Source organism: Ursus americanus, chromosome 20 (assembly GCF_024610735.1).
Source record: "Ursus americanus isolate L20-20 chromosome 20, mUrsAme1.1.p, whole genome shotgun sequence".
Classification (NCBI taxonomy): Eukaryota; Metazoa; Chordata; class Mammalia; order Carnivora; family Ursidae; genus Ursus; species Ursus americanus.
In genome coordinates this window covers 7,388,372-7,412,066 of record NC_142146.1, presented here as the reverse complement: position 1 = coordinate 7,412,066, position 23,695 = coordinate 7,388,372, and the positions used below count along the sequence as shown (strand labels likewise).

The window sequence follows — 23,695 nt, the reverse complement described above, 5'->3', positions numbered from 1 at the left end:
CTGGATAAAGTGTTCTTGGTTGGCAGTTTTTCCTTCAGCACCTTCCGTATATTATCCCACTGTCTCCTGGTCTGCCAGGTTTCTGCTCAGAAATCTTTCACTGATAGGCTTATGGGGGTTCCCTTGTGTGTGAGGAATTTTTTTTCTCTTGCTTCTTTAAAAATTATCTCTTTGCCTTTGGACAGTTTCATTGTAATGTGTCTTGGAGAAGATTTCTTTGGGCTGAATCTATTTGGGAATGAGAACTTTGCAAACCTAAGGAGACATTTGAACATCAAGTTCATGAAGCTTAAATCCATGTTCAACCTGACCACAGAAGGCAGACCAGAGGGTGCAAGGACAAAGGCAGAGGAGGAGGACCCTGCTGGGATGTCAGCCTCCCTCTACAGGCTGGAGAATTTATCTGTGTCTCAACACTTCACATACTCTGCTTAGTACAGGCTGAGTTCTACACTTACCAGGATCTGCCCTCCTTGGAAGACAGTTCAGTGCCCATCTATTGTTAGCGAACTTGTCCTTGGGGTCATTCTGCATCCTTCCCCCTAACCCCAAACAAAATGATGTTTCCACATACTCATTAAAATTCCATATAAAACTCTCCCCAGAGTTTGGGTAGATACAATTTTTTTCCATCTTTGGGACTCCAATGTTTTGGAGGTAAAATGGCAGTTGTGCAGATGAATCACCCCTTGATCTGGCTCTGCAATCTAAGGCCATGAAGAAGGGGTATGCAGTGTCACAGAGCAAAAGCACAGCCATGCTTGAGAGTAGGGATGTAGGATGGGAGAAGCAGCGTTACTCAGCACATTCTTCAAAAGGCAGATCTTTCAACCGTTTAAAAAGAATATTAGAGGACAATAGCGGACAGAGCACAAGTATATGGTTTTATTGCCTCCTGAAGTCCTACTAAAACTATAGTAAAGAGATTTTTAAAAGGCATATGGAGAGGGAGAACAGGAGAGAATATAACAGCAATTAAAGCTTGGTGCTGGAAAGCTACTAGAAGACTGGGAAATGACTTAGCAGACAAAAGAGAAACAATGGTGAGCTGGCAGAGGGGAAGCCAAGGGCCAGCTCATTTTACACAACAGAATCACCAAAAGTCTCAGAAACTATTGACAACAGATATTTTTGGAAGTAGGGCCAATGAACGGGATAAGGAAGTTTGGTTGAATATCTATTTAAGAAGTGTAGATCCCTAGATCCCACCCCAACTCAGCATAGCTGCCCACTGCCCCTTCCTCACCTGGCCACAGGGGCTTTCCCCTGAGGAGGCAGAAAGGCAGGTCTCAGGACTGGGGAACATCAGGCAAAGTTGAAGATAAAGGCACCTCATCGCAAGCAGTCAACACGTATATACTGGAAGCTGAGGCCCTTAACTCCTGTAGGTCCTTAGGTGCCCATAACACAGACATCCAGACCTTCACCCTCTGGAAAGGAGATTGCTTAATCTAGCCAGGCCCAGAGGGAAAACCCAAAGACCCTGATGTCAGAGATTCTTTATCCCAGAGGCTCACTGACTGCTTGCAAGCTAATAATCACACTCACATGCTCTGAATTTCCAATTAGCTTTTAATCCATCTCTCTCTCTTTTTAAACTCTTCTGTGTGGAAAAACTTCCAACTTCACAACAGTAGAGAGAATAATATAATGAACTCCTATAAAACCTACTACCTGGCTTCAGTAATTATCAATATTTTGCTAATCTTGTTTCTTCTATATCACTACTTTTTTTTGGTTTTACATGAGTATTTTAAAGCAAATACCAGACACCATATCAGTTCACTGATTAAAAAGGAGAGAGAGATATCTAGTTTGTATCTCTAATAAAGACAGACTTTTAAAAAACAACCACAATACCATTATCATACTCAACAAAATTAACAATAAATAATTCCTTAATATCATCATAACATGCAGTCTGTGTCATATTTCCCAGATTGTCTCAAAAATTTACTTTACAATTGGTTCATTAGAATCAGGACTCAAACCAGGCTAACATGTTGCATTTGGTCGATACGTCCCTAAGTCTCTTACACTCTATTATAATTACCTCTCCTTCATTCTTTCTCCATGTTGTTATTACCATTATTTTTGGTTGAAGAGAGGAAGTCATTTTCCCTATAGAATTTTCCACATCGTGGATTTGGTTGATTGCATCCTTAATGTGTCCTTGTAACATGTTTCTCTATCCTCTGTGCATCCTATAAACTGGTTGATAGATCCAGAGCAGGGATTCTTTATCTTTTAGGGGTCATGGACCACTTTGGAAATTTGACAATGTCCATAGATCTCTTCTCAGGAGAATATATATTTTTTAAGATTGAATTTATTTATTTGAGACAGACAGAGAAAGAAAGAGAGAGAGAGAACACAAACTGCAGGAGAGGGGAAGAGAGAGAGAGGAAAAGCGAGAAACAGACTCCCCACTGAGAAGAGAGCCCAATGTGGGACTCAATCTCAGGACCTGGGATTGTGACCTGAGCCAAAGGCAGTTGCTTAACCGACTGAGCCAACTAGGCACCGCTCTCAGGATAATATTTTTAAATACATAAAATAAAATGCATAAGATTAGAAAGAAAACTATTCATTATATTTATATTGAACTATAATTCTCAAAATATTAAAAAACTAATTGTGATATAATAATATATCTTCTTGATTAACACATTAAATAGCAAGACCTTGAAGCAGGTATAATAATTAGCATAATTGTGCAGTAGTTATAAACAAAAACAGTATTTTGAGGTGGACATAAAGATGGTGATGGGATAGGAAAGAATCTGATTTCACTGTCAACAGAGCCTTATGTACTGGTTTTATTGTAGTTTTATTTTTTGTTTGCATTTGCCTGTATTCATAATTGAAGATAATACTAAGTTTCAGTTAAACGTTAGTGAAAATCAAGATGATAATTAGGTTCTTCTTCAGATTCACAGACCTGAACTCTACCCAAGGACCCTTGGTTTAACAGCTCTAATTTACAGACTAGCTTAGGTTTAGATTCCATTTTGAGAAGCAAAAATTCTTCCTTGGAATTGCTGTGTCCTTCTTTTTGCAACACAGCAGGAGGCACATAATGTCTGGCTGTCCCAGTTTTAGTGATGTTAGGACTGACAAGTGGGGTTAAAAGAAATTACCAGAGTCATCTTTTCTTCAGTAGTTTTCCTACCACTGGTGATCACTCGTAGATGGGCTCCTACTGTTCAAATACGGGAACTTAAAGCCTTAAGAAGAGGACAATTGTAATGATTGAAGTACATGAAATGTTTTCAGAAATTCATGAGAGTTCATCAAAAAAATTTGTTGATTACTAGTGTACCAACTCATTATTCCAAAAGCTGGTCAATAAAGGAAGGGAACAAGCATTTACTCTGCTTTTTCTGTATGAAGTGTTTTTCAGGGCAACCATATGATTATAGATGGAAAGTTCTTTTTTATTGAAGAACTCTAGCTGATAAATGCAGAAAGAAGGATAGAATTAAAAAATGACTTAAAAATGCTTGAATTTCCCATTTGTGAACAATGGAAGCCTCTAGAAGTTGGTTTCTGGATTTTTTGACATAACCCCATTTTCCCTTTGGTAGCTTCTTTGCTTTCTGGAACAATAAAATCTCCCTGTCTCAACTAGTACACTTCTGTCCCCAACATGGAATTAGTGATTTTTTTAAAAAATGAGTCCTTGTTCCTTGTAGAGAGGAATGATATTTAGAGATCACCTCGTGGGTGCTGGGGTGCACACTATTATTCAATCCAGCAATATTGCAACATCACATCAAGGATGGACAGAATGAATAGAGTGAGGCAATAAACCATAAGTTCATAGTGATATTTCCAGTTCAGTTCTCAGATTACAGAATTTTTCCTTAATTTTTTTTGATTTTATATTTGTATTTCTTTGCTCTTACACTGAAAGTCTCGGTTCTGCATAACATTATCATAGTTAACTATTTGCCTATTCTGATTTATACACAGTCTGAGTAATAAAAGTATCACCCACTAATATTTTTAGATAAATGTTTTAAAAACATATCAATATTGAAACTTGAAATAATTTTTGTGTGGTTATGGTACCCACTTGATATACAGTTAAGTTCATTTGTTTCAGTATGTTTCCAATTTTAAGAACTGTTTTTTAAAAATTAGATTTAAGTTGGGGCACTTGAGTGGCTTAGTCAGTTAAGCATCCGACTCTTGATCTCAGCTCAGGTCTTGATCTCAGGGTCATGAGTTCAAGCCCCATGTTGGGCGCTATGCTGGGTGTGGAGACTACTTAAAAAAATTAGATGTAAGTTTTCAATTATGTTAAATATTCACATGGTTCCAATGTCAAAACTGTAAGACAAGGAATATCTATATCTATCTATAGTATCTATCTATCTATCTATCTATCTATATATGTTTTTATTTTAATTCCAATTAGTTAACATACAATGTTAAACTAGTTTCAGGTTTACAATATAGTGATTCAACACTTCTGTACATCACCCTGTGCTCATCACAACAAGTGCACTCCTTAATCCCCATCACCTATTTAACCCATCCCCCCATCCATCTCTCCTCTGATAATCATCAGACTATTCTCTATAATTCAGAGTTTTAAAACAAGGTGTATTTAAAGACACTTAGCTTCCCTAACTTTCCCTTCTGCTCTGTTCCTCCTTATAATTAACCATTTGTCTTAGTTTTTGGTTTTCCTTCCATTGTTTCTTTCAGAAAATACAAGCAAATGAATGAAAATATTCTCCTTCCCTTCTTACTCCAAAGGTAGCATACTATCAACACAGTTCTCACCTAGCTTTTTTCACTTGACAGTATTTCCTGGCCTCAGCCCATAGTGTTATACAGCAATCCTCTTAATTTCTTAGTACAGCTGCATGATTCTCTATAGTGTGGGTATACCATGGTTTATTTGATCAGTTCTCCACTGATGGACATCTTGTTCCCTTATTCTTAATCCTGAGCAGATAACCACCTGAGGGAACTCCATAACAAGGAGAATAAAATAAGAAACATTAAGAAGAAAAGGAATCCAGAGAATGGAGCCTATTTAGAGAAAAAAACCAAAACAACCCAGTAGTAATATCTGCAGGGAGATGAGAGAAGTTATGTAGCCATGAAAAAGAGAATGGGGTATTCCAACAAATCACAGAATAAGAAAGAGCTCTTGGAACAATCAAAGTATGCTATTAGAAATAATTAAAAAAAAAAACTCACTAAGAATCATCAGAAGATAAAGTTGAGGAAATCTTCCAGGAAAAACAACAACAACAACAACAACAACAACAACAACAACAAGTGATATGAACATCAGGGAAACGTATCACAAGGGCCAATCCTGGAAGTTCAATTTTTGAATAACAAGATTTCAAAAAAAAAAAAAAAAACCAAGAATAGGGAAAATGGAGGAGAAGAAACAATCAACAAAAGTATTCAAGATCATTTCTCAGAACTAAATAGCTTAAGTGTCAAGAATGAAAGAACCCACCCAGTACATAGTGGAATAGATGAATGGACCCACATCAAAGTACATCATGGTGTTATTCCAAAACACTGGGGAGAAAAAGAAGATTTTTCAGGTTGCTAGAAATTTAAAAGAGGTCACATAAGATGGGTAATTGGATGTGTTCAGATTTTCAACGGTGGTACTGGAAGACAGTGATCACTGGAGTAATAGCTTCAAAATCCTGAAGGAAAATCATTTTCAACCTAGAATTTTATACCCAGCCAAACTACATCAAGGGTGAATTTTTTTTCAGACAAGCACAATCTAAAAAAGACTTACCCGATAATGCATAAGACTGGGGGGAAAACCACCCAACAAGAAAAATTAGCAGTGTTATGTAGAGGCAGGAACAGAGCTAATAGAATGATTAGATAGCAGCGATAAAATTGGTTGCCTCTGGAGAATAAATCAGGTGGGAGGGGGGACTGCTCTTTTAATTGAGAAAATGTAAAATTTTGATAAAAATATTAAAAAATCAGAAAGAGAAGAAATGATTTTAAAAAGAAAGGTGACTGTTTTCTTTTGAGCTGATGTGATTATTTTGAGAACCATGATGAAAGATACAGAGGAAGAAGTAGGACAAAAAGAGTCTAAGATGCTTATGAAAGCCGGTCAAAGGGTGGTGAAAGTTTAGAGGCGCCTTCTTAATCTACTGCACCCTCACCAACTTCTTGACTTGCTCTCCTTCATGTAAGAACCTGGAAGTCCTCGGGAAGCAGAGACTCCTTGAAGTTGGCTAAAAAGAAGAGCCATATTAGAAGAGGTGGCATGGACCTTTCTTAAATATAGAACTGGGAAACACTGAGAAAAAATTGGAGGAAGGATATGTCAAGTTTCCCGAAAGTGAAAGGACCAATGCTGCTTGGTTTGGAGACTAGAAGTGTTTTCCAAACTTTGCTTTATGTTATCATCACCTGAGAAGCTTTAAAAAATCTCATTGCCCGTGTCATAGCCCATACCAATTAAATCAAAGTATTTGGGAGTAGGAGTCAGACATCAGGATTTTTAAAAGGCTCTCAGGTGGTTCCTATGCTCAGCCAGGTTTGGGAACCACTGGAGTAGTCTGTGTGTGAGGAAGCTAAGACTGGAAGGGTTGGGCAAAATTGTGAAGAGTCTTGAATATCCAGCTACCTAATTTGATCTGTAGTAGGCAACGGAGGTGCCACTGAAGGATTTTGAACTGGAAATGATGCAATGTGACATTTGGGGAAGATTAATGGACAGAAGAAACGGGAGGACCTGAGACTCTAGAAGCGAAGAGACCACTAGCTGTAGTGATAGGCTGGTTTTTGACTCAGAGTAAGCAGCGCAGAGGACACGGGTTGTGTGCTTAGGGGTGTACATGAGTCACCAGATCCTCCCTGCCTCATTGGAAACTGTACTGACCCTCTCGGAAGTGCTGTGGTGTTCTCCCCGCCACGGGGGAGGGCTGCCCCGTGTGGTGGCCCTCCATGGGTGAGAGAATTGCCAGGAGGCAGGGCAGGCCAAAGCCTTGTCCCAAGAGAGGATTGTGGGCTTTGCTCTCGGATTGGGTCAAATCCCTGGCCTGCGGGGAAAGTGATCCCAGGATCAGACAAGCTGGGGGCCAAACCTGAGGGGTCGATGAGAAGCTGTGCGGCCTGTTGCACCGACAAATGAAGGCGCAATGGCAGTCTGAGGTTGTCCTAACCGTCCCCAATTCTTTCAGTCACCACTGCCCTTCCAGGAGCGTCCTGGCCATTCCGCCTGTGGGCAGAGGCTCACTCCTCTGCAAGCACTTGAACGCGGCTGTGAGCGTCAAGACATCGAGGGGCCTAGCTGGTCTCTTCCCATCTGAATGCCCCGTGTCCCCAGAATGGAGGCCCGAGCACACAGTAAGTGCTAGATAGCCAACGAGTGACCGCCCAAGGCGACCGCGGAGTGGGGCACAGTATTAGTTGACCAGGCTGGTGTCTCTAGCTTCTTTGTTGGAAGGGACGGGAGGGAAGAGAAGAGGCAAGCTGGGGCCCCTCAGCTGACGGTGTTCTTGGTTTCCCCCACCATCGCGATGGGCCAGCCTACGAAATCCCAAGGACCCAAACGTGTCGCAGGGTCGTGTGTGCGCGCTCGGTCCGTCGTGGCAGCCAGCTCGAAGCACTCGGCGGCCGGGAGCCACCGCATTGGAGTACTCGCATGCATGATGGGAAACATCGAAACGCCTCTTTTGAACACGGTGACAAACACGCCCTCCCACCCAGCAGCGACGTGCACGTGACAGTTTTCGGGCTCTCGCAACTACGTGGAAACTTGGAATAGGGCTGCGGCTGCACACAGCCGGGGCGCCGGGGTCCCCGCGCCCCCGCCCCCTCGGCAAGCCCGGGAGCCGCGCCACCGCCAGCAGGGGCCCCGCGCGGCCGCAGCTCCCGCCGCTCCCGCCGCCCGCGCCCAGGGCCGCGGCTTTCGGGCTTCCTCGCCTCCCGCCGCGCCCTGCCCCCGGGAAGCGGCCCCCGAGGCGGCGGCGGCGGCCCCTGCCATGTGGGACCCGCGGGCAGCTAGGTGCGTAGCGGCGCGGGGAACGCGGGGGGCGCCTCTGGCCTGCCGGGCCCCGCGCCTCTTCCCGGCGGGAAGGGGCGGCGTGCGGGGGCCGGCGACCCCCGAGGCGGCGGCTGAGAGATCGTCCCCGTGGGCCCCGCGGGCTCCGCCGGCTCCGCGGGCCCCGCGGTCATCCAGCTGCAGACCCGGGCCTGTTGTGCGGGGGCGCGCGCGGGGGGCGGCTCCGGCCTTCCCGGCCCCGGGGGACGAGGGCACGCGCTGCGACAGGACTGCGGCGGCGCGCGGCCTGCCTGGTCCTCACCCGGGGACCGAAGCTTCGGATCCCGGGCCCACCTCCCACCTCCAGCTCGGGACCCCGGGGCCGCTAAGCAGGTGTAGATGAGCGGGCCAGCGGACGCGCCCCCGGGGCAAGCAGTCGGGCTGGCAGGTCCGGGCTCCGCGCGGGATTTGCGGGAACTTGGACAGCGTTGGCCGCTGCCCGGCGGGAGGAGGTTCGCGATTCCAGCCCCGGGCAGGCCTCGTCCCCAGCCCGCGCGATCCCGAGCTGGGCTGGCCCGAAAGGGACTGTCCAGTCCTGGATCCTCCGCTAAAGGAGTGTAGGGGCGGGGTAGCAGCGGGGCCCCATGGCTGAGAAGTGGTGGGTTCTGCTAGCGAACGTTTGCAGTCGTGGGCCCCGAGCCGGTAGGCTGTGCGGTGCGCTCCGCCCCCCTCTCCGCGCGCCCCCAGGGAGTCCCGAAGCCCAGCTGGAATAGCGCCTCTCTTTCGGTGTGCAGTGTAGCGCGGGCCAGCTCCGCTCCCAGCTGGAGGCGTTTCAGGGAGCCTGCGAGCTTTCGTGCTTCCCAGGGACAATTTCTAGGGAGATGTGCAATTTGAAAAAAGAAAAATTTTGAAAAGAGGGGGAGAAAGGGGGGCTTCTGAGGTCTGTAGTCCCCAGCCCAGTTGCTGTTAGCCCAGTCAATCCTTAGGCAGGGAGAAAGCTGGGAGTAAAGGGCCCAGCATTCTCTGTGACCAGGTTCTCCCCCGCTGCCTGGTGTTGAGCCTCCCTGGATGCCAGGCACCTTTCTGAGGCAAAGCTTTTACCAGGTGGCTTGGTCTTTTGTTGAGCATCCTGTTCTGTGCCTTAATGAAAGTACTACCTTGTAGCAGAGTCAGAAGTTTGTTTTAGCTGTTTTCCAGGCTGGTCTGTTTTGTAGGATTGCAGGATGGGCGTTTGAGTTCTAAGTAACCTTTGCTGTTCTTGTATCCAACGCGAGGGCTGGGGGTAGGATAGGTGTGTGCGGCGTTCACCCCGAGTGGGATCCCAGTGCCTCAGGATGTGGGTTTCCCGTCTTTTTTTTTTTTTTAACCAGACCCACAATAGAGACCCACACCTACCCACATAAGTATAAAACTGCAACAAGGCTTAACAGTATATTTATTCTCTCTACAGGATGGAGCACAATGTTGTTTTATATTGTTTAAAAAATCCTGTCATAATTCATGAACTTGATGTTGTGATGGACTAATCAGTTTTAGGTGGGAACTGCAAGCTGTCTTTGGGACACCCTAAGAGAGGCTGAGGAGACCATCAGCATTTCACTGAGGAAGCAACTTTGGAAGGGGGGAGCTGGTGTAGGAGAGATGGAGGACGCTGAAATTCGTACCACATTAAGGAAATTCATACTTGAGTAATGAGAGTCCATTAGGACTTGACTGTGTGGTTCCCACCAGTAGCATCTATAAAGGCAGACCAAGGGATGCTTCTAGTTAATCTAGGTCCATCTGTCTGTCCACAGGGAGCTGGCTGCCTGCAATGGAGGCCAGTGGGGCCTTGTAGAAGTTTTGGAGAGATAGGGACATAATGGCTTCTTGGCATTAGGCCTTTTTTGTGTTGGTGTAGGAAGAAGGAAGGATGTGCCACGAACTCTGGATTCATGAATTTGGAAGAGGATTCTTGAAGTCTCTGCTCAGAATTCCACAACAGCAGTGTTAGGAGTAGGGCTGTGAACATTTTATAGATGGAGAAACTGAAGCCCAGCCCCCATTAGTCATTACAGCTAATAAAGGGTAGCTCTGGGATTGGACACCCACTGTCTTGCTTTCCCAGCCCATGGCTCTCAGGGACCAAATAGAGACTTTGCCCTTGTGGAATTCTCAAACTTCTCTTTGCTGATTAGTTCTGTTTTTCTGCGTTTCTGCCAATGACCCATTTCTATGGCATTTACCATCTTACTATTTTATTTTTGCTTCTTGGGATGGTGATTCTTTTTCTTTTTTTTCCTTCTCTTTGCTTAGATTTCCCCCTGCATGTGCTAGGCTTAGGAAAATTATTTTTGGCAGTAAATTGTGACAATTATAAGGTTCCCCCTCTTTTATTTTTTACTTATTTTTAAAAGATTTATTTATTTATTTTAGAGAGACAGAGAGCAGAGGGGAGGGCCAAAGGGAGAGAGAATCTCAAGTTGTCTCCCTGACAAGTGGGAGCCTGTCACAGGGCTCGATCTCACAACTCTGAGATCAGGACCTGAGCTGAAATCAAGAGTCTGATGCTTAACCGACTCAGCCACCCAGGCACCCCAAGGTTCCCCCTCATTTACTTCCCGTCTCTTAGGATCCCTGCCCCTCCCCCCTTTTTCAGGTCTATAGCTGCTGACTTTATTATTATTATTATTACTTCAGGTTCATTTAAGGTTTGGCCACATATTTCCTCTCAACACGTTAGCTGTCACTGGGAAAATGTCACAAAGAAGTTTTCTGGACCATAGTACCACCTTCCTTTTATCCTCTCTAGATACCAAAGATAAATGCTGTAAAAATCATTTTATACATATACTTTTTTCTCAAAATATTTGGTGAACCACTACCATATCATAGTCACTATTTTAAGGGCCAGCTTATATTTTGGCATTTATCATATGCCAACCATGTAGCCTCATTAATTGTCAATTAAGATTCAAAATTGTATTGAATGTGGAGGCCATGTCTTACATATCTGTGAATCCTTTTCTATTCATAGAATGGGTAACAGCATTTTGTACATATGGGTGTTAAGAGTTAATTGAATGATGGAAAACAAAAATAAATGAAAGTCTTTTCTCCAGAGTGAGGTATGCAAAATCAGATCAGTTATGTTTTTTTTTTTCAATTTTCTATTTTATAAATATGTACTCCCTTCACCCATTTCTTCCATCCTCCTTACCCAACTCTGGCAACAACCAATCTATTCTCTGTATCTACGAGATTTTTTTTTTTTAATGCCACATATAAGAGAGATCATACGGTACTGCAGGTGTGTTTCGGTAGCCAAAGTGGAGCCTGGAGGTCCCGTGTTTGTAGATGTTTTTAAGGCTGAAGTGGAGGTTGGGGTGTGGGCCTCCCTCTGGCCATTGCTGAGAGTGTGGCATTGTTTCATCTGACCTTGAGGAATGAGCTCTCCTTTGCCTTTCCAGTTGGGGAAGTGGAGCTGACACTGATCTGCCTCCGGTTGTCCAGCCAGTGACACAGCTGAGTATGGCCTCATGGCTTTGGGAACAAGTTTCCTTGGAGGGCAGCCTGAAGTTCTAAAGGCCATCAAATCCTTGTTATAAGAAATCTTCACAAGAAAGAGGAAATTGGGGAAATGGACAGTTTCCTTAGCCAAGATGACACTTCAAGTTATAGCAGAGATTGATGGTGGGGACAGTGGCGGGGTGAACATTCAGGTTTAAAGTTAAAAAGTATTGAACCAGGTAAACAGACATTGGTCCCTAAATGTCACAGGGCCCAAACCAAGAGCAGTGTTCTTCTTTCTGGTCAGGTCAGCGTGGTTGTCCATGCTGCCTGACCAGATATTTTTCTTGGTCTCAACATTCATACATAAACATTGCCTTGTTTCCTTGTTTTTGCTGATTATCTGGAGGGGTGAATGAGCCTTACCTGTGATACCCTGGACCCAGTTTACCCAAACTGACTCTGTCTTTTGTCTGGTCAGTATCAGTGCCCACCTGCACTCACCATGACGTGTTTACCTGAGCTCTTGTGAGTCTGGCAAGCTGGTGGGACTCTCTGTCTGTCAGACTCAGGATGGGTCTGAATTTGGCTGTCTGTGTTTGAAGTTCCAATACCACTTGGACTGAGATGTTTTTATTTTTATTTTTTTTAAAAGATTTTATTTATTTATTTGACAGAGACAGCCAGTGAGAGAGGGAACACAAGCAGGGGGAGTGGGAGAGGAAGAAGCAGGCTCCTAGCAGAAGAGCCTGATGTGGGGCTTGATCCCAGAACACTGGGATCACGCCCTGAGCCGAAGGCAGATGCCTAACGACTGCGCCACCCAGGCGCTCTGAGATGTTTTTATTTTTAAGCACTGGGTCCTCCTATCAGTGGGATAGCATTTGGAAAGGCAACAAGATTGCTAACCCTGGAAAATGCTGATGATATTTTGGGGGAAACCAGGCCAGCAGTACACAACACAGAAAATATAGAGAATTACAGTGCCGTACAGGGCAATTTGATTCCCTGTGACAAGAATACGACAAGAATACTTGGCTCACAGCCTTGAAACGGAATGAGCTTCATATCCAGCTGTGGCCTCCAGGGCGCTCTCCTTTGGTCACCTTTGGGCCAGCTCATCATCTGCCCATTGGGATCCACTCTCCCCGGAGACTCAAAAATTGGTAACTTTGAGGGCTCACTCAAGTCTAAACTTATTGGCCAGGGACTAAGGGTCCTCTAGTCTGGCCCTTTGACTTTCTCTCTGATAGGCCCTTTCTTCTCCCCCCAGGGTCTTCCCTATTCTCCCCTCTTTTTGTTCTTCATTGTTCAAGTCAGTTCTCCTCATTGACTGAGGGCCCTGCATTGGCCTATGGAGGATGTAAAGATATGAGCCGTAGGTGCTTCTTAGGGTGGTAGAACAGAGTTAATTCCATGCAGACCTGTGAGAAGGCATCTGTGGACATGTAGACAAACACTCCAAGACAGTTGCCAGCTCCTGAAATCTTCCCAGGAGGAAGTAGGGGAGGTTAGTGTTGAACCATGCCCAGGCAGACAAAGAGAACTTCCAGTGGGCAGATCAAGGGGTGCCAGGAGGGAGAGAGGGACAGTCCAGGTAAAAGCAGCAGCTTCTTATCAAGAATAACAGTGAGCAAAAGGGCTTAGACTCTAAATACCAGTATAATAATAGTAATAATAATAACAGTTGATTTTGAGCTGGGCTTTATGTTTGGTGTGTTTCAGGTATTCTCTTATGTAATTGTCACAGAAGTACTATGAACAGTCCCCATTTTACAGATGTCCCTGCACCAGAATGTAAGCTTCTGGGCAGCAGTGTTTTGGTCGGTTGTGCTCATTCATATATCCCAGGCATCCAGCAGCGTTGCAGCACATTTTAGACATTCAACTAATGTGGTTGACTGACTGAGGAAACAGAGAGTCCAGTTCTACAGGTGACGCGGTCCCCATTTTCCAGGAAGGGAACAGGCCTAGGCTTATGTGGTATCGGGCCTGGAAGAGGTCAAGTGTGACTTGATCTCATGCTTTTGGCCTTTCTCATACAAGGAGGACACACTCATATCCTTATATTCTCCTTCTGGCATTAGCTCCAGCACTGCAGAGGCATATGAGAGGGAGGGAGCCGGAATAATTTGGATTATGTGGCTACAACATGGCAGGCATATAGGGTTGGAGAATACTGGAAAACTAAGTTGAATGGTGTGTGTGTGTGTGTGTGTGTGTGTGTGTGTGTGTGTGTGTGTTTATGTGTGTGTGTGTGTGTGTGTGTGTGTAACTCTGTGTTTTATTTAGAAGGCTGAGACTGGATGAATAATTGCTCAGGCTGGCCAAAGTTCATACTTTTTTCAAGGCCAAGTTCAAGTCCCCTGTGTTTCAGGAATCTGTCAGGTGGTGTTAGAGCTGAGGCTAGAACTCAGGTCTTCCCAGCACTGCTAAGGGACTTCCCTTCACCAGGTGTGCCTTTCAAGGTCCCTGCCTGGGGGAGATTGTTTTGTTTATGGGGAGGTCCTGGGCACCTCTGGACCCTCCCCAGACTACAGTGGGTGGTATGTTAGCTCTCTGCTGGGTTTGTCTTACCTTCCAGATTGAGAGGGAAGCAGACTGCTGTGGTTTTGAGGATGGGGGGGCATTCATTAGCATTTAAGTGATTAAAGAAGGCTTGGGGGTGGATCTGGAGGAGAAGGTGACAGGGCTGCTAGTAACCAAACTCCAAGTTCTCCTTTGAATGAGAAAGCACCTTTCCTAAGGGCTGTCATAGGAGGGCCTTGTGTCCTCCTTGGGGGCTGCCCCTGACTTCACAACCATCTATAGCTCCCAGGTGTTCCAAGGGAGAGTGGGAAAGCTAACTGAGGGGAATGTGGCAGCTGTTGGGTGGCTTGGGTTTAGCCCAGACACCGAGTCAGGATTTGTGAGCACTCTGTACTGGCCTATGCTTACCTTCCTCATCTGTCTTGAGGCAGAGTGTGGAATGTTCACTTTTCAGTTTCCTTCAGGTTTGCTTTTGTAGAAACTTTATTATTATTTTTTAAGATTCTATTTTTAAGTAATCTCTACACCCAATGTGGGGCTTGAACTTACAACTCTGAGATCAGGAGTCACCTGCTCTACCAACTGAGCCAGCCAGGTGTCTCTGGATTTGATTTTAGTTTTGAAGGCCGTCCTTTCTGTTTTCCCCAATCACCCTCACCTTTCCTACATCCATCTTCTCCAAAGAGTTGTGAACACAGATTTTGGTATCAGACTGGGGTTTGTACCTTGCTTGGAGAAGTCCCTTCATCTTGATGAAACCTGTTTCCTGATCTGTACTATTGGGGTGATAGTTATACCTCCCTCACTAGCAATGTTAGGGATGTTCCATGAGAAAATGCCCAAGAAGGGCTTAGCACAGGGCCTGGCACATAGTAAGCGCTCAGTAAATATCAGTTGTTATTACACAGCTGCCTTGGACTACTCTCATTCAAATAGCAAAATGGACAGATGCCAGTCTGTACACACACTGAGGAGAAATCATGCCCATCACCGGCTCCCGGGGAGGTCAGGTGATAGGGACTCTACTTTAGAACTAAGAGTTGTAACTGGTCCATCTTTGCCCTTAGCGATATTTCTTGAGTAACTGCCAGGGACCTGGCATGATTTTAGGAATTCGGAATGTCTACTCTTAAAGCTCATACTATCTGCACACCATCCAAGCCTACAATATATTGTAAGGCTCTTGGTTCATCCTTTTGCAAGAATGGTGTTCTTTAGTCCGAGTTTACATTCTTCCTCCTTTTTTTTTTTTTTGAGTTTAAAAAATTCCTTCTTTTGTGAAATTATGGGGGCAGTAGATGGTACACCTTTTAAAAATGTTTTTAAATTAAAAAAAATTTTAAAGTAAACTCTGCCCAACATGGGGCTTGAAATCATGACTCTGAGATCGAGAGTCACATGTTCTGGTGACTGAGCCAGCCAGGTGTCTCCTGATGGTATGCTTTTAAAAAAATATTCTTATTTGGCAAAACAAAGAGTTGGCAACTCTATTTAAGTTCCCTTCAATTTCTTTCTTTCTTTCTTTTTTTAGAGAGAGTGTGCGTTTGAAGAGTGGTGGGGGGAGGGGCAGAGGAAGAGGGAGATTGAATCTCAAGCTGAGCACGGAGGAGCTTGGTGCAGGGCTCTATCTCACAACCCTGAGATCATGACCTGAGCCGAAATGAAGAGTTGGAGGCTTAACCCACTGAGCCACCCAGGCCCCTGGTACCCTCCAGTTTCTTTTCTGTGTGTGTAAATGTTTCTGTTTGTCAGTTCCAAAAGTCTAGGAACCACTGATCTATAGAATTATTCTTTGCTTTCAGTATTTCTGAATCTCCAGGAATATAATTTCACATGGGAATATACGGCCCTGTGTGCCATCTGTTGAATTTTCAACAGGTGCTTATAAATTTGTTTTCCCAAAGTAGCCACCAGCTCTGGCAGATTTTGGTTGGACTTATCTGGTTGTTTCTGGTTTGTCCTTTACATGGTTGGCTTTTCTTAAATTTGTGTCCTTTTCCAAGGGAGCAGCTGACATTCTTGGCTTCCCAGGAGATGGTCAGAAATCCGAAACCAGGAGTGAAATTGTATAGTTCAAAACTCCAGAACCTTTCTTCCTTTCCCATTTCTCCAGCTTAATCTGATGAGTAAAGAAATGTCTAGAAAGTCATTTATTCATTTAACAATGCTGAGCCCTTGGTTGCAGACATAAGACTCAGTAAGACTTAGTTTCTGCCTTAGGACTTTAGTCTACTAGGGAAAGCAGAAAAACCTAGTACTGGGTGTGAAGCATAAAGGCTATGTGGGAGATATATGTCGAGAGGAGTAGATCGTAACACAGGGTGTTAAACCCTTGGGAACTTTCATGGAAATGATGCCTGAGAGGAGGTGGGATGGGAGATCATGGAGGCTTTTGAACCCTCCCAGCACGTGGTCTGATGGATTTGCGGTCCGTCTTGCCAATGACCGTGAGGAGGCTGAGCTGGAGCTGGGTGAGCTGGGGTGACAGGAGGATCACAAGGCGGATACTGGAGTAACCAGGGCGACCGGGAAGATGTCTCTGGAGGGTGTGTGCAAACTGGACTCTGAGACAGCTGTTCTGGGGCCTGTTTGCCTCTTAGAGATGATGAAGCTGAGGGAGAGGTGGGGAACTGTTGCCTTGTCTTCAGCCTGTTGTTTCCTAGTTGTGGCACTTCCGGGGGTCGTGTTTGGATGCACAAGTTGATTTTTGGCCCAACTGGGAATGGCCCATAGGATTCATTTGGGGCATGGATGTGTGCCACCTAGAATGAATGTTGGAGGAAGGGTTCTGAGGCCTTGTCAGGCCCTGAGAGAAGAAATACCATGACTGGAGATGTCTGCGGTGGGGTGGGGACAGGGCACCCCTGATATACACCTTTGTCTAATATGAACCTGCAGAGAGGGGTGAAATGGGCAAGCCGCTCTCATTTCCTCCCTTTCTAGTGAATGCAAATAAAAACTCAAATTGTTCAGGTAAAAGGAGGAAAGTTCTAGAAGGCTGCTGATGTCTTTAGTAACTAGGGAAGGGGTAGGGAAGCAGCTGGGCCTCAGAGGCAGGGGGATGTGGAGGGATCCCCTCTTTCTGCTCTCTCTGGGTGTGAGTATTGTATTCTCTCAGTCCAGAGTGGCTTCTTCTCAGGGTTGGGGGAAGGCTGTGCCCCTCTGGAGCCTCCTACATCACCTCTACCAGAGGAGGCTCTTCCCAAAGTTCTGATTCAAAAGTCCCAGGGAAGGGCTCTGTCAGGGAACTCTGGCCTGCAGGTCTGGCACAAAGAGCACGTGGGAGGCCCTGGGGCCTGCCTCTGTGCGCCTCAGACCTCCCCTCAGAAGGCCTCTTCGGTGAGGTGAGCATCCATCCCAGAGCTCACCCTGGTGACTGTCCAGCTGACAAGGGTTTATCCTGTAAGGAGGAGGTGGACCCTTCTTTTCAAAGAAACAATCACAATAGAGAAAGCTTGGGGCCATTTTCAGATGCCACAGTGCTGACCCCCTCCCACTCTTTATTCAAGGAAGGCCTGGAAGCTCAGGTTTTCTCATTTGTAGTCGTTTAACAGACTGTTAATTTCAGGGAAGCCCTGTGGAAACAGGCCAATACTAGGGCTGTGTTTTTTACCAAATATTTTCTCTTTGCTGGGTAAACAAAGCAAAGGTTCTGTAAATGTTGCAGGGATTACACTCAAATAACCTATAGAGGTTGTCACTGCCAGTCCCGTTAGCCTGAACCTTCACAGACCAGGGGCAAGACCTGGCTTCTGGTCCTGGCTTTCCTGCCCACCCACAGTGCTCTAGACCAGTGCGCCGGGGGTGGGGGAGGCTGGGAGGTCAGCCTGAGTTTCAGCTCTGGTGCTCACTACGGTGTGACCATGGTCAGGCCCCCAAATCTTTGAGCCGTGGCTTCCCTGGTCCCGAAATGGTTATCTCACTTTATTAAGTCCTTTCTGTGTATATGATTCTGTGAGCATATTCAGAGAAGGTGTCGTTTCCTAGGGCTGCAATAACCAATTACCACAACCTGGGTGACTTATCTCAACAGAAGTTCATTCTATCATAGTTTGGGAATGTTCTCCCCATTCTCAGATCTACTCCCCAAAGATCACCACTCTTGTTCGTTTCTTAAGGCCTTCCAGAAATTCTCCCGGCAGGTCCGGTGTACACACACACACACACACACACACACACACACACACACGTATCCTTAAGCTCTTCAAGTACCTCTACAAATTGGTCTCCAGCTTGCTTTATTCACCTTCACTGGGCATCTTGACACGGCTTCCTCTTAGATCACCTTCACGGTTTTAACAGCTGTTTCGTGTTCTGCACTCAGCCGTACCTTTGTTTGTATAAAGGTCTCCACTTACTGGACTTTCGGATTTGTATCATACTTTGGCTTTCTCAAAGGACGAGGCAGTTAATATCCTCATGTACTTGAAAGAAATATGTTTGTAGAATACTTACCCGTTTAGTTAACTAGCTGTGAGGAAGTCTGTGCATTTTTTCCCGTAGACAGACGCCCCACCACTTTACCCGGCCATCAGCTCTGTGTGAGTGACTCTCCACCCATCATCTCGCTGACTCGGGGTGTTTTGGGGGCTTTTTGATGTACAGGAGTTTTTAATTTTTAATGAATTCTCCTGTATGGTTTCTGCTTTTGCTATCATTAGAATGGCCTTTTGAGGGTGAAGATTACATACAATGTTTTTCATTGCATTAAAACTTTTGAATTTATCTAATTCAGGAATCCAAAAATATAAAAGATTTCCATGGAAAGGAGAGAGTAGGTCTCCCTCCTCTGCCCTCCACCCCATCCTCCAATAAAGGTAAATAATTTTATTTTTGGTGGATCCTTCCAGAACTTCTTTATGCACATGTAGGCAAGGGCGAGTATAATTTATTCAACTCTTTCTTCGTTTTTTTTTTTTAACTTGTACAAAAGGTAATGTGGTATCACACTATTCTGCATTTGCTTTTTTCAGATATATTTTGGAGATTATCCCAGATCAGTACATAGAAAGCATTTTCATTCTTTTTCTTTCTTGCTTGCTTTTGTAAGATTTTGTTGTGGGGGCTGCACTATAATTTATTAAACCAGTCTCCTGTTAATGGGCATTAATGCTGGTCCTAGTCTTTTATAATTACAATTTGACAAGTGAATAATCTTGTAGATTTTCCATTTCCGGCGTGTGCAATCCGTCTGTAAGATTGGTTTCCAAAAATGGAATTGCTGGACCAAAGGCTCTATGTATGTGTCACTTGGTTCGGTATTCCCAAATTTCCTCCTAGAGCCATTGCACATGATCTAAAATTTGTACCTCTATTTTCTCATACTGCTTTTATGGTTTCTTTCTCTCAATGGCTTTTTTAAAAAATGAGATCTTTGCATGTAATAGAAGGCACAGATTTTAAGCATACTGTTCAATGAGCTTTAATATAGAACATTTCCATTCCCCCCAAAAGTGCAATCATTCCCCTTTCCAGTCAATAGCCCTCCCTCCCTAGGCAACCACTGCTCTGATCTCTGAGATTTGTCAGTTCTAGAACTTCATCCAAGTGGAACCACACAGTAGACACTCTTTGGAGTCTGGCTTCTTTTGCTCATCATACTAGTGTTTAGGTTCTGATGTTGCTGTGCACTTTATTACACAATTTGTATTGCTTTTCTCTTGTTGCCATAACAAGTGACCACAGACTCAGTGGCTACAGAAATGAATTGTGTCACTGTCGGGAGGTCAGAAGTCTGGGTTAACTTGGCAGGTTTCACAAAGCTGAAGTCAAGGTGTCAGCTGGCTGGGCTCTTACGGAGTGGGTCTGCGAAAAAGTGCCTTCTAGCCTCCTTCACATTGCTGGCAGGATCCAGCTCCTCGCAGCTGTAGCTGTGAGGGCCCTGGGCCCTTACTATCAGCCAGGGGCTTCTCTCAGGTTCCAGGGCCACCTGCCTTCCTCTTGACATTGCTTCCTCTCCATCATCAAGGCAGTCAGTGCCGAGTCTGGGTTTTCTCTAGTGTCACATTTTCTACTACATCTCTCCTGCCTTCTTCCGGAACCTACTTGACTCAGCCAGAGAAGGTTTTCTGCTTTTAAGTGTTCATATGATCAGACTGTGCTCCCCCAGGGAATCCAGGTTGATATCCTTGTCTACAGGTCTATAATCTTAATTACATTGACAGAGTCCTTTTTGTATTCACAGATTCTAGGGTTTGGGGCATGGACATTTTTGGCAGTGGTGTGTGTATCTACTGTTCGACCTACCACATGGTACCAGTTAGAAATTTAACTTCTTTTTCAGATATACAGCCCGTTGTACCTTATCACATGTGGAATTCTTTCATACTATATATTTGTTTCTGGATATTCTGTTTTGTTCCACTGGTCTGCCTACTCTCACATTAGTATCATCTTTTAAAGATTAGATAAGTTTTATAGAAATATTTTATTTATTTTTAAAATATTTTTGTTTATTTATGAGAGAGAGAGTGAGAGTGAGAGAGCACAAGCAGGCAGAGTAGCAGGCAGAGGGAGGGAGAGAGGCAAGTGTCTCTGCTGAGCAGGGAGCCTGATGCGCGGCTCGATCCCAGGACCCTGGGATCATGACCCAAGCTGAAAGCAGATGCTTAACTGACTGAGCCACCCAGGTGCCCCTATAAAAACATTTTAAAGTGGTAGAGAAAATTTTCTCTAGATCTTTGTTTTTTCCCTATATTTCTACTTGGTCCATCCCTGATAGTCACGGGCATCCATCCTCAGGCTTTTGTGTATTTCCTTAAATTGTGTACTTCACAGAGCATATACTTTACCCCATTTGATTCATTATCATCAGAATGGCTCTCCTCAGGGGCTAAGCTGTGTGTGCGTAGAAGAGAATTCAACATTACCTGTATTTATGTTTGAAACCAGAGATTCTATTTCTGTAATGCAAGGTAAGGTTTGACTAAAGCTTTGGTGTTGACTTTTCCTGCGATTTCCTCCCGTGGGGTCTGTCTGCCTCCTGACTGTGTCTTACAGTGGCCCATTTCTCTACATCTTGCCTGCAGCCAGCATGATGCAGTTAGTTCTTATTAATCCCCCGCTCAAAACCTCTGGAGCTGTACTGTCCAGCATGGCAGCCACTGGTCACCTGTGGCTCTATACATTAAAGTTAGTGAAAATTACATAAAATAAACAATTCAGTTCTTCAGTTGGACCAGCTGTATTTCAAAGGTGTAATAGCCACATGTGGCTAGTGGCTACTGTGTTGGATAGTATAGAACAGAACATCCCCATCATCACAGAAAGTGTAATGGACAGTGCTGCTTTCCTGATTGCATTTAAGATGAATTCTAGGACCCTCGGATAGCCTTCACGATCCCAGGTTGTCCATCTCTTGGCAGTGAGGCAGCCATTGCCTCCTCCCCAGCCTTACTTCTGTCCCCTACCGCGTGGCACTTCTTGAACTGTGCAGCTCAGAGCCTTTTCATACAGCATCCCCCTTGCCCTACTCTTCACTGGACCAACTACTCGTTCTTTGGATCTTGGGTTAAATGTCACTTTCTAGAGAGACCTGCCTTGCATCCCACATTCTAAAGTTATACTCTCCTTTCACATGCTTCTTATACCCTCTACTGTTTCTGCTTCAGAAGACAAATCCATCAGCTATAATATTTGTGTGATTATTTGTTTAATGTCCATCTCCCTCACAGACAATACATTTCTTGAAGGTGGGATAGTGGTGGTCCTTTTGCCATCAAACGCTCGATACCGAGCACAGGGTAAATTCCGTGTCTCTATTAAAGTTGGAGTATTCTGAAAGTCACAGATCCTCTTGAGAGGCACAAATATGTGGGGTGAGTAAGTGAAAATTTCATCAAAATGGGCATAGATTTAAAAACAATCACGAGACCCTACATATTAGGGAGATATTTATGGTGTTTACTTTTTTGCTGGGAGTGTGGCCTTTAGGATATAAATTTTACAAGGGTGGTTTGGAGCTGGACTAGTCAACTGGTTTTCAAATCACCATCTTGACTTTGGTGTACATGTAGTTGGAGGCAAATGAGGCTATGAATTAAGGTGGAATAATTTAAAGTTGGTGGATAGAGGGGATTGGCTGGATTGGGACAGCCCCAGGTTTATGGCAGGCCACTGAGCTGCACTTTGGTGGGTTGGGGCAGGCTGGTGAGACAGCTGATGGTGGGGGGGCAACACAGTGGTCTGCGCTTTCTTGTCCTATTTAGAACACCCAGGTAGGAAAAGCCTGGGCCCAGCCCTTCATACTTTTCCACAGGCCTTTTGAAAAAATGTGAGTTTCTTACGAAGATCTCTACTCTTCTTCTGCATTTACACCCCTTCCCTCAGGAAAAAAGAAAGAAAGGCAAAGAAAACAAAACGAAGACCCCAGAATGAGTTCTGACTTTGAATTTCTTCTTTCTTTCTTTCTTTCTTCCTTCCTTCCTTTTCCTTCCGTCCTTCCTTCCTTCCTTCACTCCTTCCTTCCTTCCTCCCTCTCTCTCTTTCTCTCTCTCTCTTCCTCCCTCCCTCCCTCCCCTCCCTCCCCTCTTCCTTCCTTCCTTCCTTCCTTCCTTCCTCCCTCCCTCCCTCTCCCCCCCTCTTTCTTTCTCTCTCTCTTTCTTTCTTTCGTTTGTTCTTCCATCTCCATGCCCAGCATGGAACCTGAACTCACAACCCTGAGATCAAGACCTGAGCTGAAGAGTCAGATGCTTAACTGACTGAGCCTCCCAGGTGCCTCCTGACTTTGGATTTTTATCCCGGACCATCTGTGGCTGCCTTCTCTCCTGTGGGGAGTAGGAAGGAGTCAGGTTTAAGAACTGTTCTCCCTGGCCTCAGTTTGGAACTATCTCTATTCCCAGCATTCCAGAGTTCATCTTAGATCATTGATGGCTTTTGGACTCTTTTGAAAGGGTTTTAATATAAAATGGGGGGAAAAACCCAAAAAAACAAGAAAAGTAAATTTTCTATCAAGATTTCGAGTAGCACTCAGATAATGTATGAAGGTGAAGACTCCCTTGCCCATTTTAGTGGCCTCAACCACCCCCCCCCATTTGCAGGTTTAGCTCTATTCCTGTAAGTCAGTTATAGAATTTCATGTGTTTATACACAACAAGTAATAAAAGCCACAACAACCTGGATATGCTCTATTTCAGATTTGCTTGTTTCAAAATCTGAGTGCATTTGTATTTTTCCTGTTTCTAACATCCTTGCATGTGACTAGGCAGCCATGATACCTCCCTACAACCGGACCCTGAATTCTGATAGGGACTGAAAGCCAGCACCACCGCTGTGAAACGGAGTATATTCTTAGCTTTCATATGACCAGCAAAACTGGAAGTGAATGCTGGATGCCAGCCAAATCATAACACACCTAGGGGATTGACTGTGTGCTGACCTTTGAGCCTCTGTCTTGGCCTTTCAGAGTATAGTTTAAAGTTGCACACAAGGCAAGAAACAACAATTGCTGGAGAGGATGAGAAAGGGGATCCCTCCTACATTGTTGGTGGGAATGCAAGTTGGTACAGCCACTCTGGAAAACAGTGTGGAGGTCCCTTAAAAAGTTAAAAATTGAGCTACCCTATGATCCAGCCATTGCACTACTGGGTATGTACTCCAAAGATACAGACGTAGTGAAGAGAAGGGCCATATGCACCCCAATGTTCATAGCAGCATTGTCCACAATAGCTAAATCGTGGAAGG

General features: G+C 44.9%; 1 protein-coding gene across 1 annotated transcript in view; it reads left to right on the top strand.

Moving 5' to 3' along the window:
• The first annotated feature begins 7,929 nt into the window (after positions 1 to 7,929).
• TRANK1 (tetratricopeptide repeat and ankyrin repeat containing 1) overlaps positions 7,930 to 23,695 on the top strand; it is a 97,882-nt gene continuing 82,116 nt past the window's right edge. The window contains exon 1 of the mRNA XM_087870080.1: positions 7,930 to 8,020. Within this exon, the coding sequence (XP_087726206.1) occupies positions 7,998 to 8,020 (23 nt within the window). The 5' untranslated portion in view covers positions 7,930 to 7,997. The remainder of the gene's footprint in view (positions 8,021 to 23,695) is intronic.